We start from the raw sequence: 15,891 nt of genomic DNA, 5'->3' as shown, positions 1-15,891 counted from the left end.
GACCTGTGGGGGGAAACTGTGGGAACCCTATAGAGGGAACTGGGGGGGACTGGGAGGGTCCTATAGAGGGAACTGGGGGGGACTGGGTACCACCTATAGGGGGAACTGGGGGGCACATGGGCGACCCTATAGAGGAAACTGGGGGGAAGCTGCAGGGACCTATAGGAGGAACTGGGGGCCACTGGTGGGGACCTATAGAGGAAACTGGGGCACACCTGCAGCAGCACCTATGGGTGTGCATCCATTAAATCCCATAGAAACACCTCTGGGTGTCCCTAAAGCAGCACCTATGGGTGCCCCTATAGAGGCACCTGTGGCTGTTCCTATGGAGGGACCTATAGCGGGACCTGGGGGTCACCTGTGGAGCTATAGGGGCACCTGTGCAGGTATCTATAGCAGGACCTATGGCTGCAGTCACACCTGTGCAGGTGTCTGTGCCAACACCTATAGTGATGACTGTGGCTGGGCCTTATAGGTGCACCTGTACCTGTATTGATGCTGACACCTGGAGTTGGCACCTATGGGTGCTGTACCTGTGTCACCACCTATGGCCGGTACCTGTCCCCACACCTGAGTCCAGGCCACACCTGTGCCTGTGTCTGTACCTGCTCCTATATCCCACATGTGTCCCCAAAGCCGTGTCTGGCCCTATAGGTGGTACCTGTCACCTCACCTGTACCTGTCCTGGAGCCGGCACCTGTCCCTGTCCCCTCACCTGTTCCTGTCCCCTGACCTGTCCCTCTCCCCTGTCCCCTTTCCTCTCATCTGTCCCTGTCCCCTCTCTACTCACCTGTTCCCTTTGCCTGTCTCCTCTCCCCTGTCCCTGTCCCCTCACCTGTCCTCTGTCCCTGTCCCCTGTCCCTGTCCCCTCACCTCTCCCCTGTCCCTGTCCCCTCACCTGTCCTCTGTCCCTGTCCCCTGTCCCTGTCCCCTCACCTCTCCCCTGTCCCTGTCCCCTCACCTGTCCTCTGTCCCTGTCCCCTGTCCCTGTCCCCTGTCCCCTCACCTCTCCCCTGTCCCTGTCCCCTCTCACCTGTCCCCGCCCCCCCCCCTTTTTCCCGCGCTCTCTCTCCCGCGCTCCGCTGGAGACAGCGACCGCCGCTCTCTCTGATTGGCCGCTGCCCCGCCCGCCTCGTCCAATCAGCGCGCGGCGCGGCGGCGCGCGAGCCCGGGGGGCGGGGAAAGCGGCCGTGGGGGGGGAGCCCCCCCTCGGTCAGAGGTCAAAGGTCACGGGGTGACCCCCTCCCCTCCATCCCGACCCCCCCCTCCCTTTGCCGGGATTTTGGGGGGCTCCCGGGGGTCCCGGGGGTCGCGGGCGGGGACTGGCGGCGGCGGCGGCGCCTGGTTGGCCCCTTCCCGCTGTTACCGGGGCGGCGGCGGCCGGAGCTTCGCCTGGAAACGGGGGGGGGGCGGCGGCTGAGTGGCTGCGGCGACCCCGGGCCCGCCCCGGGACCCCCCCCCCCGATCGGGGGTGGGAAAACCCCGAGTGGGGGCGGGGAGGGCACGCGGGACCCCCGGGGGGGGGGGGGGACACGGCTCCCACGTGGGGCCCGGAGACCCCCGGAATTTGGGGAGGGGGCGGCACAACTTTGGGGTGGGGGGTGTGTGGTTATTTTGGGGTGGGGGGTGGAAGTTTTGGGGTGTGTCAGAATTGGGGAGGGGGTCGCACTTTGGGACAGAATTTTATTTTTGGGGGGGGTCCCAATCTTAGTGTCAGGGTCGCGATTTCAGGAGTTTGGTCACAATTTTGGGGTGGGGGGGTCAGTTTAGGGGCGGGGTCGCACTTTAAGGCGGGAGGGGGGTCCCAATTTGGGCAGGGAATTTTGGGGGTGTCCCAATTTTTGGGTGGGGGGCACCTCAATTTTTATTTTTTTTTGGGGGGGGGGAAATCTCTCATTTTTTTCAAGGTGTAGGGGGATTGTTATCACAATTTGGGGAGGGGGATCCCCCCCTTATCACCCCCCCTTATCTCCCCCCCCCCGGCGGCCGCACAAGCCCGAACTTGTCCGGGGCGGGGCGGGGCGGTGACGTCACGCGCGGGCGGTGACGTCACTGAGGGGCGTGTCCAGCCCCAGCCGGTGCCGCCGGTGCCGAACGCGCCCGTCCCGAGCGGTTCATGCGGCTGCCGTGAGTCGGGGGTCCCGCCGGGCTGGGGAGGGGGCCCGGGGCACGGCACGGATGGGGGGAGATGGGGAGGGGGCTGCGGAGACCCCCCCCCCACCCCGGGAATGGGGGAACGCGGGGGGGGCACCGCGAGAAGGGACCGGGGTGGGTGGGGGGACACCAGGAGGAGGGTGAGGAGGGTGAGGAGGGGGCTCGGGGGTGGCGGATCCCGGGATTTTGGGGGGCTCGGGGGGCTCGGGGGGCGCGGGACGGGGCGGGGACACGCGGGGGGGACACCCAGGCGGGGGGCGCCCGAAATTAGGGGAGGGGGAGATGATGCCCAAAATTAGAGGAGGGGGAGATGATGCCCAAAATTAGGGGAGATGCCCGAAATGAGGGGAGGGGGCTCTGCAGAGCCCCAGCAGTGCGGGACAGGACACAGGGAGGGGAGGGGACACCCAGGCGGGACAGGGAGGGGACACAACCCCGGACACGCCGAGGGGACCCCGGGGTTGGGGTTGGGTTGGGGGGGGGACACTCTCGGGGGTCGCAGCCCCTCCCGGGTGGGTGTTTGGGGGGGGGTCACAACCCGGGACAGGCTGTGGGGAGGGGACAGGCGGGAGCGCGCGGCGGTGACAGGGACACACCGCACATGGCCGCGGGGCGGGGAGGGGGGGGCGCGGACCCTCAATTTGGGGGGGCTGAACCCCTGGGGGGGGCCCGGGTTAACCCCATCGTGGCCGGGGCAGGGCTGGGGGCGGCGGTGGCGGGGCGGGGACAGCAGGGGGGGACACTGGGGGGTCCCCGCGCGTGGCCGGGGGTCGCTGCCCGGTTTGTTTACAAACAGCGCCCGCTCCCGCCGCGCCCCCTGGCGGCCGCTCCGCGCGTTGCAGTTTGATTTTTGGGGAGGGGGGGGAGAGGGAGGTGTGGACCCCCCCCCCAAAAAAAAATAAAAAACGTCCTCGAGGGTTTGGCGGAGACCCCAACCCAGGATTGGAACCCACGCGTGTATCCCCCTCCCCACACAGAGCCCCCCGGGAGCGATGGCCAGACCGCTGCGGGAAGGGACCCTCGGGGAGCCCCCAGCCCCCCTCCCCTCGCATCCCTCCTGCGGGGGGGGCGGGGGGGGGGCGCCCACCCACGGCCTCCCCCCCCCCGCTCGGGGGAGCGCCCCCTCCACGCGCCTGAGCTGCGGGGACCCCCCCGGGACCCCCCCCAATTTCGGCTTCTATGGTTGGGGACCGCACGGTGAGTCCTGGGCTGGGGGATTTATTTTGGGGAGGGGTCTTCATTGCTGGGAGGAGTCCCCATCCCATCGAGGGTCCCAATTCCTGGGCGGGGGGATCTTCACTTTTGGGGAGTCCTGCACCCCTGGGGGGGGGGGGGGTCCCACCCGTGGGTGGGTGGGGAGGGGTCGCCAATCCCATGTGGGGAGGGGATCCCCAAGTCCCCCCCAGAGCCATCCCATGGGAAGCCCCCTCCTCACCTTTTGGGGAGGGGGCGTGGCTCACCCTGACCCCACCCTGTGGTTTTTTGGGAGGGGGCGTGGCTCACCCTGACCCTCCCCTTTTCCCCTCCCCCAGGTGAATTCCCCCCCTCGGAGGGGGCGGAACACGAGGAGACCCCCCAAATTGAGGAGGGGGCTGTTCCCAACGGGCACCTGCCCGGAGCGCCCCCCGCCGCCCCCCCGGGCCCCGAGCAGGTTTTGGGGGCTCGGCTGAGGCTCCTGGGAGACGCTTTCCAGCACAGCTACGAGCGCCAGGTGAGGGGGACCCCCAAATTGGGGTGGGGGGCACCCAAAAATATCCCCCCCCCAGCCCATTCCTGCTCTTGCTCCTGGTGCTGTTTGCTCCATGCTGGGGTTATTAAAATTTATTTTTTTGGGGGGGAAAAACACCCCAAAAATTTAAGGAGGGTGGTTTTAAATTGGGGAGGGGGAGGAGTGTGGAGTTTTGGGGAGAAACTTCGAATTTTGGGGGGGGGTCCCAAAATTTGTCCCTCCCCCAGCCCATTCCAGGTGTGCTCTGGTTTCTTTTGGGTTGTTGGGGCTCCCAAAATTGACAGAAAATCCCCAAAATTGGGTGGGAACACCCCAGAATTAGTCAGGACACACCCCCGAGACAACTTTTTTGGGATATTTCACCCAAAATTCCTCTTTTTCCCCCGTTCTTCCAACTCCTCCCCCCCAGGGCTGGATTTTGGGGGGTGGGAGGGGCTGGAATTTTGGGGTAACACCCCAAAAATTTAGAGGAGACGCCCTAAAATTTAGTAGGGACACCCGAAATTGGGTGGGACACACCCCTTGAGACTTTTTTTTGGGGTTCACGCCCCAAAATTCTGTTTTTTCTCTATCCCAGCACCGTCCCTCCAAGTCCTGCTGCCAGGGCTGGATTTTGGGGGGTGGGAGAGGCTGGAATTTGAGGGAAACCCCCCCCAAATTAGCGGAAACTCCCCAAAAAATCCAGAAGAGACCCCCAAAAATTTAGTAGGGACACCTAAAATGAGGCAGGACACCACTTTTTTGGGTGGGATTCCCCCCAAAATTCTTATTTTTTCCCCATTCCAGCTCCACCCGTCCAACTCCTGCTGCCAGGGCTGGATTTTGGGGGGTGGGAGAGGCTTTGAGGCTTCTAGAGAAACCCCAAAATCCAGAGAAACATCAAAATCTAAAGGAAACCCCCAAAAATTTAGGAAAGACCCCCCAAAATTTTACTAACAACACCCAAACCGAGCCAGGACACCACTTTTTTAGGGTGGGGATACGCCCCAAAATTCCTCTTTTTCCACATCTCCCAGGGCTGGGTTTTGGGGACAGTGAGGGGGGGTCCGGGAGGTGCTGGACTGGGGGTGTGGGGCTAATGAGGGGCGTTAATTAGCCGCGATAATTAATTAAAACTCGCCCGGCAGCGCCGCGGGCGGGGCCTGTTCTGGGGGCCGCTCTTCCGCTGGGTGGCGCCATGGCTGGGGGCCGCGCCCGCAGCGCCCCTGGCGGCCAGAGGGGGGAACTGACCCGAAAACACCTGGGAACACCTGGAAAACACCTGGGAACACCTGGAAACAACTGGAAAACAACTGGAAAACAGCTGGAAAAACCCGCGGGACGCTCACAGGGACAGCAGAGGGGTTTGAAGCCCCTCTCAAAGCGAGGACAAAGCACAACCCCCTCAATTCGGGTTGGTTGCGTCCGTCTCTCCCCCCCGCCTCCTGTTTTATTTATTTGTGTAATTTATTTATTGGAGGGGAAGATTTTGGGGAGGGGGTCCTAAAATTGGGAAGGGGGGTTTGAAAAAATTAGGGGGGAGTCTCAAAATTGGGACTAAAAAATGTGGCAGGAAGGGGGAACTCCCCAAACTCCCCCTCGCCCCCCCCAAAAAAAAGGTCTGTAAATGCTGTAAATTGGGGAGGGGGATTGTAAATTTTGGGGTTTTTTTTGGGGGGAATGAGGGGAGATCCTCCCAAAAATGGTGCTTGGGGAGGGGTCAGGACCACCCCCCAAATTTCCCTTTGGTGGGAAAATCCCTAAATCCCCCCCCTGAGGGGGTGTGGGGACCCCCAAATCCCCCTCCCCAGGGTGTATATATGTTGTATATGGGCTGTAAATGGGGTAAATTTGGGGTTTTTTGGGGGTGGGGGGGCTGTATATGATCTATAGGGGAAGGGGGATTTTGGGGACCCCCCCAGATGGTGCTGGGGGGGGGAAAGACCCCCCAAAACCCCCCCAGTGGGGCTGTACATGCTGTATATGGGCTGTACATTGTATATAGGGTGTACATAGGGGGGCTGTACATTATTTTGGGAGGGTCCTGTACATTTTTTGGGGTGGTTTCTGTACATTTTGGGGGTCTGTACATGAATTTTGGGGGGTTCTGTACATTTTTTTTTGGGGGTCTGTACATGAATTTGAGGAGGGGGGGTTGTACAGGAATTTTTGGGGAGGGGGTCCCACATGGTCAGTGCCATTTTTGTACTTTTGTTTGCAATAAAAATCGATTTATGACAGGAGGATTTGGGGGATTTTGGGGGATTTTGGGGGTCTGTGGGATCTGTAGGATTGGGGGGGTTATTTGGGTTTTTTAGGAGGGCTCTGTAGGATTTGGGGAGGGGTCTATGGGATTTTGGGGAGGGTCTATAGAATTTTGGGGGATCCGTGGGGTTTGGGGGGGTCTATAGTGTTTTAGGATTTTGGGGAGGGATCTATGGGGATTTGAGGCTCCCCAGATTTTGGGGTTCACCCCTTTATGGGGTCTCATTGTGTCCCCCCCTCATTCCCTCCCCAATTCCAACCCCAAAATCAGCCACGTTTTTTTAAGAAAAACCTTTATTAACCCCAAAATGCCTCCCCCAAAACACTGGGGGTGGGTCAGGACCCCCCAAACCCCCTCCCCAGATTTAGGGACCCATCAGTGGGAGGGGTCAGGGCACCCCAAACCCCCTCCCCAAATTTTAAAGCCTTCAGTGGGGAGGTCCCAGGCACTCCAAACCCCCTCCCCAATTTGAGGTGCCCCTGGGTGGGATCAGGGTACCCCAAACCCCCTCCCCGATTTGGGGTGGCCCTGAGGGGTGTTCAGGACCCCCCAAACCCCCTCCCCTATTTGGGGGTCCCTCAGAGGGGGGGTCCCAGGCACTCCACCATCCCCTGGCCCCTCACGCCATCGAAGAAGAAGAAATTGTTGTGGGGAGGGTCTCGCTGGGACAGGGCCTGGGGGGACACAGGGGGGTCACAGGGGGGTTTGGGACCCCCCAAATTCCCCCCAGGACCCCCCAAATCGCCCCCAGGACCCCCCAAAGCCGTACCTTGACCACCTCCTGGCCCAGCACCCCCCCGACCACGGCGCACACCGGGGCCATCTCTGAGAAGCAGAAGCTGCAGGGGGAGAAAAGAAGGAGGAGATTGAACAGGAAAATCTCCCCAAAAATGGGATTTTTCACCCCAAAAAATGAGGGTTCTGAGTGCCCTAAAAACCCAAAGGTTCATCCCAAAAGAGATTTTGGGAAATCCAGAGGGACAGAGGGACATAGAACCCCCCTGGATGTCCCCAAGGCCCCGGGAAGGGACACAGAACTCCCCTAGATGTCCCCAAGGCCCCACGACTTTGGGAAGGGACACAGAAACCCCCTGGACGTCCCCAAGCCCCCAGGATGGCCCCAGGGAGGGACACAGAAGGACAAAGACCCCCCCTGGATGTCTCCAAGCCCCAGGGAGGGACACAGAGGGACAAAGACTCCCCCTGGATGTCCCCACAGCCCCGGGCTGGCCCCGCCAGGCTCCAGCAGCCCCCGGTGGCTTTAGGAACACGGTGACAGTGACACGGAGCCCCCCGGGGTCCCCTCACCTGTGGAAATGCTCCGGCAGCAGGTGAGAGCCGACGCCCAGGCCCTCCAGCACCTCCCGGCGCAGCCGCAGCAGCCGCTCCGAGTCCTCGGCCCCGCGGCGGGGACAGGGGTCACGGCCCGTCTCTGTCCTGAACCTCAGCAGAACTGGGGACAGGAGACACCATGGGGACACTGTCACTGTCATTGTCACTGTCACTGTCACTGTCACAGGGACACCCCAGCAGCCGCTCCGAGTCCTCGGCCCCGCGGCGGGGACAGGGGTCACGGCCCGTCTCTGTCCTGAACCTCAGCAGAACTGGGGACACCATGGGGACACCATGGGGACACTGTCACTGTCATTGTCATTGGGACACTGTCACTGTCACAGGGACACCCCAGCAGCCGCTCCGAGCCCTCGGCCCCACTGCGGGGACAGGGGTCACGGCCCGTCTCTGTCCTGAACCTCAGCAGAACTGGGGACATGGGGACACCATGGGGACACTGTCACTGTCATTGTCATAGAGACATTGTCACTGTCACAGGGACACCCCAGGGAGGGAACACAGGGACAGGGACACCCCTGGAAGGCACCACTCCAGGAATGGGGCTTTTACCTTGGGAATGTTTTTTTTTCCCTTGGGACATTTTTTTTTTTTCCTCGGGAATGGGGTTTTACCCCCAAGATTTTTTTTTTCCCCAGGAATGGGCTTTTTTCCCATAATTGGGATTTTTCTCCCCCAGGAATGTTGTTTTTTTTTTCCCCCAGGAATGTTTTTTTTTCCCCCAGGAATGGCTTTTTTCCCTCAGGAATGTTTTTTTTCCCCTTGAATGGGACATTTTTTATTCCTAGGTTTGGAATGGGTGTTTTTTTCTCCAGAAATGTGTTATTTTTTGGGCCAAAGGCTTGCAGAACTCACCCTGGAGCAGGAAGTAGTCGGGGGCCGTTCGCCGCAGCGCCGCCGTCGCCTTCTCCCCGCGCCACTCCACGGCCAGAGCCTCCCGCAGCTGGCAGAACTCCAGGCGCTGAAATTTGGGGGAAAAACAGCAGAATTTGGGGTTTGGGAATAAAGAGAAAAGCTCCTGCAGCTGGCAGAACTCCGGGTGCTGCAATGCTGGGGGAAAAATGTGGGATTTTGGGGTTGGGAATAAAGAGAGGAGCTCCCACAAGTGGTAGAATTCCAGGTGCTGCAATTCCAGGGGAAAAAAATCGGGATTTTGGGTTTGGGAAAAGAGAGAAATTCCCACAAGTGGCAGAATTCCAGGTGCTGGAATTCCGGAGGGAAAACAGTGAAATTTGGGACAGAGTGAGGGAAAGGGAAGAAGATCCTGAGGAATCCTGGAGCAAGGCAGGGAGTTGGGAATACTCTCCATTCCATGAGTTCAGGGAGTTGGGAATTTTCCCAGTTTTATGGGAACAGGCAGTCAGAAATTCCCCCAATTTCTGGGGAACAGGAGATTGGGAATTCTGCTCCCACAGAGGGACAGGAAAATGGGAATTTCCCCAATCCCACGGGTTTTTAGGGGAATTCTCAGGGACAAACACCCAGCCCCAGCCCCAGCCCAGTTTTGGGCTCTGGAATCCCAAAACCTCATCCTGAGGAATTCCCACGGGATCAGGATCCGGCAGCTGCTCCTGGTGGAATCTGGGGACTTTCTCAGCCCAGGGGACATTCCCAGCCCAGGGGACATTCCCAGCACCTCAGGAATCCCAAAGGAATCCCAAAGGAATCCCAAAGGCATCCCAAAATCCCAGGGGGTTTCTGCTCTGCCCAGGAAATTCCAGCTGGGAGGGAACAGAGGAGGGTCAGGGCCACCTCAAAGGGGTCAGGGCCACCCTAAAAGGGATTTGGAGACACCCTAAAAGGGATTTGGGGACACCTTAAAAGGGATTTGGGGACACCCTAAAAGGGACTTGAGCCACCACGGAATGAAGGAAGCAGCAAAGATGTTTTTGGGGGTCTATCCCGAATTTTTGGGGTCTGTCTCAGGGGTTTTGTGGTCTGTCCCAGGGTTTCTGGGGTCCATCCCAGAGTTTTAGGGTTGTTTGCCCCCCAAATCCCCCCAGGAACATCCCCACTGACCTTTTTGACCATGGTGGTCTCGGCGGGGTCCTGTTTGGGGTTTTTGGGGTCTATCCTGGGGTTTTTAGGGTTATTTACCCCCCAAATCCCCCCAGGAACATCCCCACTGACCTTTTTGACCATGGTGGTCTCGGCGGGGTCCAGCCGGGCCCGTTTGGCCTCGGGTCCATCCTCCACCCCCGTGCTCACCTTGGCCACCTTGGGCTTCTCCCTGAGCAGGAAAAAACCCCAGAATTGAGTCAGGAACACCCCAAAACCCCGGAATTTCGGGGATTTCTGCCCCAAACTCACTCCACGAACTCGTGGTCGCCCAGGTCAGCGAACATGTAGCCGTGGTAGCCAAAGACGTCCCCGGTGAAGAATTTGATCCCGTTCTTGTGGCAGATCTGGTTGATCCTCACCATGGATTCCCTGGAGCAGCAGGTGAGACACACCTGGAGGGGAAATTGGGGGTGTCAGACCTGGATTTGGGGGGGGTTGTGGGAGAAAAGATTAATGGGGCAGGAGGAAGGGTGGGGTGGGGTGGGGTTGGGAGTTGTTTTTGTTTTGTTAGAGCGGGGAACTGCAGCACAAAATGGGGTGATTTTACTGAAAAATGGGACAATTCTGCTCCAAAATGGAGAAATTTCACCCCAAAATGGCGTGGTTCTACCCCAAAATGGGGTGATTCTACCGCAAACAGGGTCAATCCCACCCCAAACCAGGAATATCCCACCCAAACCCAAGGTAGATGAAACATCCCACCCCAAAGTGGGAGAACCCCACCCCAAAGTGGGCCAATCCTGCCCCAAACCTGGGAATATCCCACCCAAACCCAGGAATATCCCACCCAAACCTGGGAATATCCCACCCAACCCCCTGCCAAGCCCCCCCAAAGGTGTAATTTTGGGGAACCCCCCCAGGTACCGCGTCGAACTGCGTGAAGAACTCGTGGGGTTTGCTCTCCACGCTCTCGGGGTCGGCCTTGACGTCCACCATGGGGTTGAGGCTCTGGGCCCTCTCCAGGGAGGCCTCGGCGCGGTTCCGGCCCAGGGAACCCACCGGGATCAGGAACTGCGCCCGGCTGTCCTCGGGGGACACCTGGGGACAGGGACAGGGTGGGGTCAGACCAGGGAGAGCCCAAAGATGGGGCTGGGGGACACCTGGGGACAGGGACAGGGACAGGGTGGGGTCAGACCAGGGAGAGCCCAAAGATGGGGCTGGGGGACACCTGGGGACAGGGACAGGGACAGGGACAGGGGTGGGAGAGCTCAGATATGGGGCTGGGGGACACCTGGGGACAGGGACAGGGCGGGGTCAGACCAGGGAGAGCCTGGATAAGGGGCTGGGGGACACCTGGGGACAGGGGTGGAGTCAGGGAGGGGAGAGCCCAAATCTGGGGGCTGGGGCTCAGGGGGGAAATTTCCACATTTAGGGGCTGTTCCTGAGGGCAAGAGATGGAAAACCTTGTGGGATGAAGGTGATGAAATTCTCACATTTTGGGGTTGGTCCTGAGGGATGAAATTCCCACATTTTGGGGCTGGTCCTGAAGAGTGAAACTCCCACATTTGGGGGTGGTGTGTCCCAGGTGTGTCCCCAGGTGTGTCCCAGGTGTGTCCCAGGTGTGTCCCAGGTGTGTCCCCAGGTGTATCCCCAGGTGTGTCCCAGGTGTGTCCCCAGGTGTGTCCCAGGTGTGTCCCCAGGTGTCCCCAGGTGTGTCCCCAGGTGTGTCCCCAGGTGTATCCCCAGGTGTGTCCCAGGTGTGTCCCCAGGTGTCCCCAGGTGTGTCCCCAGGTGTGTCCCCAGGTGTATCCCCAGGTGTGTCCCAGGTGTGTCCCCAGGTGTCCCCAGGTGTGTCCCCAGGTGTGTCCCTGGGTGTATCCCCAGGTGTGTCCCAGGTGTGTCCCCAGGTGTCCCCAGGTGTGTCCCCAGGTGTGTCCCCAGGTGTATCCCCAGGTGTGTCCCAGGTGTGTCCCCAGGTGTCCCCAGGTGTGTCCCCAGGTGTGTCCCCAGGTGTATCCCCAGGTGTGTCCCAGGTGTGTCCCCAGGTGTGTCCCAGGTGTGTCCCAGGTGTGTCCCCAGGTGTGTCCCCAGGTGTATCCCCAGGTGTGTCCCAGGTGTGTCCCCAGGTGTGTCCCCAGGCGTGTCCCAGGTGTGTCCCCAGGTGTGTCCCCAGGTGTGTCCCAGGTGTGTTCCCAGGTGTGTCCCAGGTGTGTCCCAGGTGTATCCCCAGGTGTGTTCCCAGGTGTGTCCCAGGTGTGTCCCAGGTGTGTCCCCAGGTGTGTCCCCAGGTGTCCCCAGGTGTCCCCAGGTGTGTCCCAGGTGTGTCCTAGGTGTCCCCAGGTGTCCCCAGGTGTGTCCCAGGTGTGTCCCAGGTGTGTCCCAGGTGTCCCCAGGTGTCCCCAGGTGTGTCCTAGGTGTCCCCAGGTGTCCCCAGCTGTCCCCAGGTGTCCCCAGGTGTGTCCCAGGTGTGCCCCAGGTGTCCCCAGGTGTGTCCCAGGTGTGCCCCAGGTGTCCCCAGGTGTCCCCAGCTGTCCCCAGGTGTCCCCAGGTGTGCCCCAGGTGTGTCCCAGGTGTCCCCAGGTGTCCCCAGCTGTCCCCAGGTGTCCCCAGGTGTGTCCCAGGTGTGTCCCAGGTGTCCCCAGGTGTGTCCCAGGTGTCCCCAGGTGTGTCCCAGGTGTGTCCCAGGTGTGTCCCCAGGTGTCCCCAGGTGTCCCCAGCTGTCCCCAGGTGTGTCCCCTCACCTGTTGATGGTCCAGCAGGGTGAGGCCCCTGACCCCGGCCAGGATGAGGTTTTTGGCCACCTCGGCCCCCAGCCCGCGCAGCCCCACCAGCAGCACCCGCGAGGCCCGTAACCTGCGGGGGAGAATTGCCAAAAAACGGGGATGTGGGACCCCCAGAGCCCTATAGGGACACCCCTGAACCTTACAGGGACCCCCAGATCCCTATAGGGATACCCCTGACCCCTATGGGCACCCCTGACCCCTATAGAGACACCCCTGATCCCTATGGGCACCCCCAGAGCCCTATAGAGACACCCCTGACCCCTATAGGGACACCCCTGACCCCTATAGAGACACCCCTGACCCCTATGGGCACCCCCAGACCCCTATAGAGCCACCCCTAACCCTTATAGGGACCCTCAGACCCCTATAGAGACACCCCTGACCCCTATAGGCACCCCCAGACCCCTACAGAGACACCCCTAACCCCTATGGAGACCCCCAAAGGCCAAATAGGGACCCCCAATAGCCTCTACAAAGCCCCCTTAAAGCTTTTATAGGGTTCCTTTAATTCCTAATGGGCTCCTACACCTCCTATAGGGCCCCCAAAGCCCATATAGAGACCCTCCAGCTCCTATAACCCCGCCTGGCCCCCATAGGGAGCCCTGGCAGCTCCTATAGGGAGCCCCAAAACCCCTACAGAGCCCCCTCGATCCTTACAGGGCCCCAAAAATCCCTACAGGACCCCCTGAGGCTCCTCCAGGGACCCCTCCCGCCTCCTATAGAGCCCCCCAGGCCCCTATAGAGCCCCCAAACCCCTACAGAGCCCCCCCCGGTCCTTACAGAGCCCCAAAAGCCCCAAAGGGCCCCCTGAGGCTCCTCCAGGGACCCCTCCCGGCTCCTATAGGGAGCCCCCGAGCCCCTATAGAGCCCCCCAGGCCCCTATAGGAACCCTCCCAGCCCATTTAGGTCCCTCCCCAGAACATCCCAAGCCCCACGGACCGTTTCTGGGCCTCGAGCCCCCAGAGCCGGATCTGCCGGTCGTACTGGGCCGCCTCCTCCTCGCTGATGCCGCCGGGGCTGGACTCGTCCTTTTCCACCATCGCGGCGGCCCCCGAGACCCCCCTGAGGGTCTCTGACAATCCCTCAAAGCTCCTCTGACCTTTCAAAGCCCTCAAGGCTCCTCTCGACACCTCACGGCTCCTCACGGGCCATTAAAGCCCCTCAAAGCCCCTCAAGACCCCTGAGGGTCCCTCAAAGCCCCTCACTCCACTCGCAGCGCCCCCTGGCGGCCCGCGCAAACCCCGCCGCTCCATCTCCCGCCGAGCCGGGGGGGACGCGCCGAATCCACTCCCGGTTCCCGCGGCCTCTGAGGAGAAAACAACGCCCAGAGGTTTCTCCCGCCGCCGTTTTAACGCGGTGTGAGGCCGTGAGGCCGCGGTCACGGTTTTTGGGGTATTTTCCGTGCGCTGTGTGGCGCTATTAGTGTTGTTTCGCCCCCCCCATTCCACACTGAGATGGACTCGTCCTCCTCTCGGTGCGGGCGTTCCCGCCATCCCCCATCGGCTCCGTCCGTCTCCGTCAGCCTCGTTCGGAGACTTCCGGAAACGTTCGGAGACTTTCGGAAGCGTTCGGAGCGCGCCTCCGTCAACCTTCGGAAATCTTCGGAAACGTTCGGGGAGCTGTGGAGAACTTCGCGGAAATCCCACGATTTCCCCATCCCAAAGAAACGGAGCGGCCAAAGCGGCGCAAAAATCCCGTCAATAATTAGAAAAATCGAGGGTTTTGAAGTTGTTTTCGCCTGGTTTTATAAAATCGGTGCTGTTTTTTCCAAGTCACGGGAAGATCCCTGACTCCCTTCCCACTCCTTCCATCTTCCACACGTTTTCCTATAAATTCAGGAAATCCACGACATTTTGGGGGTTTTGAGACTTTTTTTTTTTTCTGAGCGACATTTGGATGTGGAGAAACATCCGGTGACCCGTGGAAATTCCCTGTCCTGAGCTGAACTCCAGGTGGGAACAGGATTTTTTTGGGGGAACATCGAGTCTAATCATCAACCGTGGGCTTGGGAGGGGTTTTGAGTCGGGAAAAAGGAATCCGTGAGGGGAAGAGACTTCAAATCTCTTTTCAATTTTATTTTTTTACCGGTAGAATTTTTGTTCTAAATTTTTTCTTATGACAATCCCCACATGCAGAGAGTTTCGGAAAACTTCGGCGGAATTCGGAGGGAATTCGGAGAGAATCCGGAGAGCTCTGGAGGCGTTCGGAAACGTTCGGCATTAACCGGAAAAACCCGAGGAGCTCTTCGTGAGTCGCCGGCGTTTTCCGAAGTGGCGGCGCTCGGCTGTTTCCGGCGGCGCTCGGCTGTTTCCGGCGGCGCTCGGGAGTTTCCGGCGGCGCTCGGGTATTTCCGGCGGCGCTCGGCTGTTTCCGGCGGCGCTCGGGAGTTTCCGGCGGCGCTCGGCTGTTTCCGGCGGCGCTCGGCTGTTTCCGGCGGCCGCCGGGGCGCTGCCTCAGGGCGGGCGCCATTTTGTGTGTCCGCCCGCGGAGCGCGGGGCGCGGGCGGAGGAGCCGCCGGGCCGAGCCGAGCCGGGCCGAGCCGAGCCCCCCGCGCCGTTTCAGTGACTGTGCCCCCCGTTCTCCATCCCCTGCCCGTTGCCCATGGCCGTGGAGAGCCCGAGTGTCCCCCCCGCCGCCGCCGCCTCCCCCCCCAGCCCGCACTGCACCCCCCCTTCTCCGTCCTGCCACGGCAGCTGCAGCCTCCCCCGGCCGCCGCCGCCGCTCCAAGGCCACCATCACGGCCCGGACGAAAGGTCCAGTAACCGCCTCTCCCGAGCGCCTTCTCTGTGTGGCTGGGGGTCGGTCCGGCGCGCCGGACCAGGTTTGGGGAGGGGGCGGCGGGAGGGGAAGGGGAGAGGGGAGGGGGCGGCCTGTGGGGAGGTGAGGGGGCTCGGGGGGCGCTCAGGAGGAGGAGGAGGAGGGTGAGGAAGGGCCACAGGGGAGTCCGGGGAGGCCTTGAACAGCAGGAGGGTGAGGAAGGGCCGCAGGGGGATTGAGGGGGGGCTGCGAGGAAGGGCCTGAGGGGGATTTAGGGGGGGGTCCTGAGGAGGAGGAAGAGGAAGGGCCTGAGGGGATTTGAGGACGGTGAGGAAGGGCCTGAGGGAGATTTGGGGGATTCCTGAGGAGGAGGAAGGCCCTGAGGGGGATTTGAGGAAGAAGAGGGTGAGGAAGGGCCTGAGGAGGATTTGGGGGAGTCCTGAGGAGGAGGAAGAGCCTGAGGAGGATTTGGGGGGTCCTGAGGAGGAGGAGGAAGGGCATGAGAGGAATTTGAGGAGGAAAAGGGTGAGGAAGAGCCTGAAGGGGCCTTTGAGGAGGGTGAGGAAGGACTTGAGGGGGATTCAGGAAGAGTCCTGAGGAGGAGGAAAGGTCTAAAGGGGATTTGAGGAGGAGGAGGAGGGTGAGGAAGGATTTGAGGAGGAGGAGGAGGGTGAGGAAAGGCCTGAAGGGGATTTGAGGAGGGTGAGGAAGAGTTTGAGAGGGATTTGGGGGTGAGGGGGTCCTGAGGAAGAACTTTAGGGGGATTTGAGGAGGAGGAGGATGAGGAAGAGGAGGATTTGAGGAGGAAAAGGGTGAGGAAGGGCCTGAGGAGGATTTGGGGGGGGGTCCTGAGGAGGAGGAAGGACCTGAGG

At 60.9% G+C, this 15,891-nt stretch overlaps 3 protein-coding genes across 7 annotated transcripts in view; 2 read left to right on the top strand and 1 right to left on the bottom strand.

Moving 5' to 3' along the window:
• Positions 1-1,812: 1,812 nt before the first annotated feature.
• On the top strand, positions 1,813-8,418 carry LOC310918433 (uncharacterized protein). 2 transcript variants are annotated; one of them, XR_014591670.1, is made up of 5 exons: positions 1,813-2,127; positions 3,132-3,351; positions 3,687-3,865; positions 5,011-5,280; positions 8,319-8,418. XR_014591670.1 is itself a non-coding variant. In XM_083877290.1 (4 exons), exons 2-4 carry the CDS (start codon positions 3,147-3,149, stop codon positions 5,110-5,112), a joined length of 486 nt encoding a protein of 161 aa, XP_083733416.1. In that variant the 5' UTR covers positions 1,813-2,127; positions 3,132-3,146; the 3' UTR covers positions 5,113-6,090. The 2 variants fall into 2 exon arrangements, 1 of the variants encoding a protein (XP_083733416.1); XM_083877290.1 differs by lacking the exon at positions 8,319-8,418 and having other exon boundaries at positions 5,011-6,090.
• SAE1 (SUMO1 activating enzyme subunit 1) lies at positions 6,594-13,677 on the bottom strand. Of its 2 annotated transcripts, XM_083877291.1 has the most exons (9): positions 13,202-13,677; positions 12,221-12,332; positions 10,404-10,577; positions 9,789-9,931; positions 9,609-9,708; positions 8,334-8,439; positions 7,437-7,581; positions 6,898-6,967; positions 6,645-6,802 (listed from the first exon to the last, which is right to left on the bottom strand). In XM_083877291.1, the coding sequence occupies exons 1-9, from the start codon at positions 13,300-13,302 to the stop codon at positions 6,707-6,709; spliced, it is 1,047 nt and encodes a 348-aa protein (XP_083733417.1). In that variant the 5' UTR covers positions 13,303-13,677; the 3' UTR covers positions 6,645-6,706. The 2 variants fall into 2 exon arrangements, with proteins under 2 accessions (XP_083733418.1, XP_083733417.1); XM_083877292.1 differs by lacking the exons at positions 6,898-6,967; positions 7,437-7,581 and having other exon boundaries at positions 6,594-6,802; positions 13,202-13,672.
• Positions 13,678-14,830: 1,153 nt separating this feature from the next.
• ZC3H4 (zinc finger CCCH-type containing 4) overlaps positions 14,831-15,891 on the top strand; it is a 19,599-nt gene continuing 18,538 nt past the window's right edge. For 2 of the 3 annotated variants that reach the window (XR_014591669.1, XM_083877288.1), the window contains exon 1: positions 14,831-15,015. Coding sequence is in view for 1 of the 3 variants with exons in the window: in XM_083877288.1 (XP_083733414.1) it covers positions 14,864-15,015 (152 nt within the window). In the remaining 2 variants the exon portion in view is untranslated. The remainder of the gene's footprint in view (positions 15,016-15,891) is intronic. The other variant, XM_083877289.1, reaches the window with a different exon arrangement.

The sequence above is a fragment of the Zosterops lateralis genome, assembly GCF_965231275.1.
Source record: "Zosterops lateralis genome assembly, chromosome: 23".
NCBI lineage: Eukaryota > Metazoa > Chordata > Aves > Passeriformes > Zosteropidae > Zosterops > Zosterops lateralis.
The sequence above is the reverse complement of the archived record's forward strand: the minus strand, read 5'-3'. Positions and strand labels throughout refer to the sequence as shown.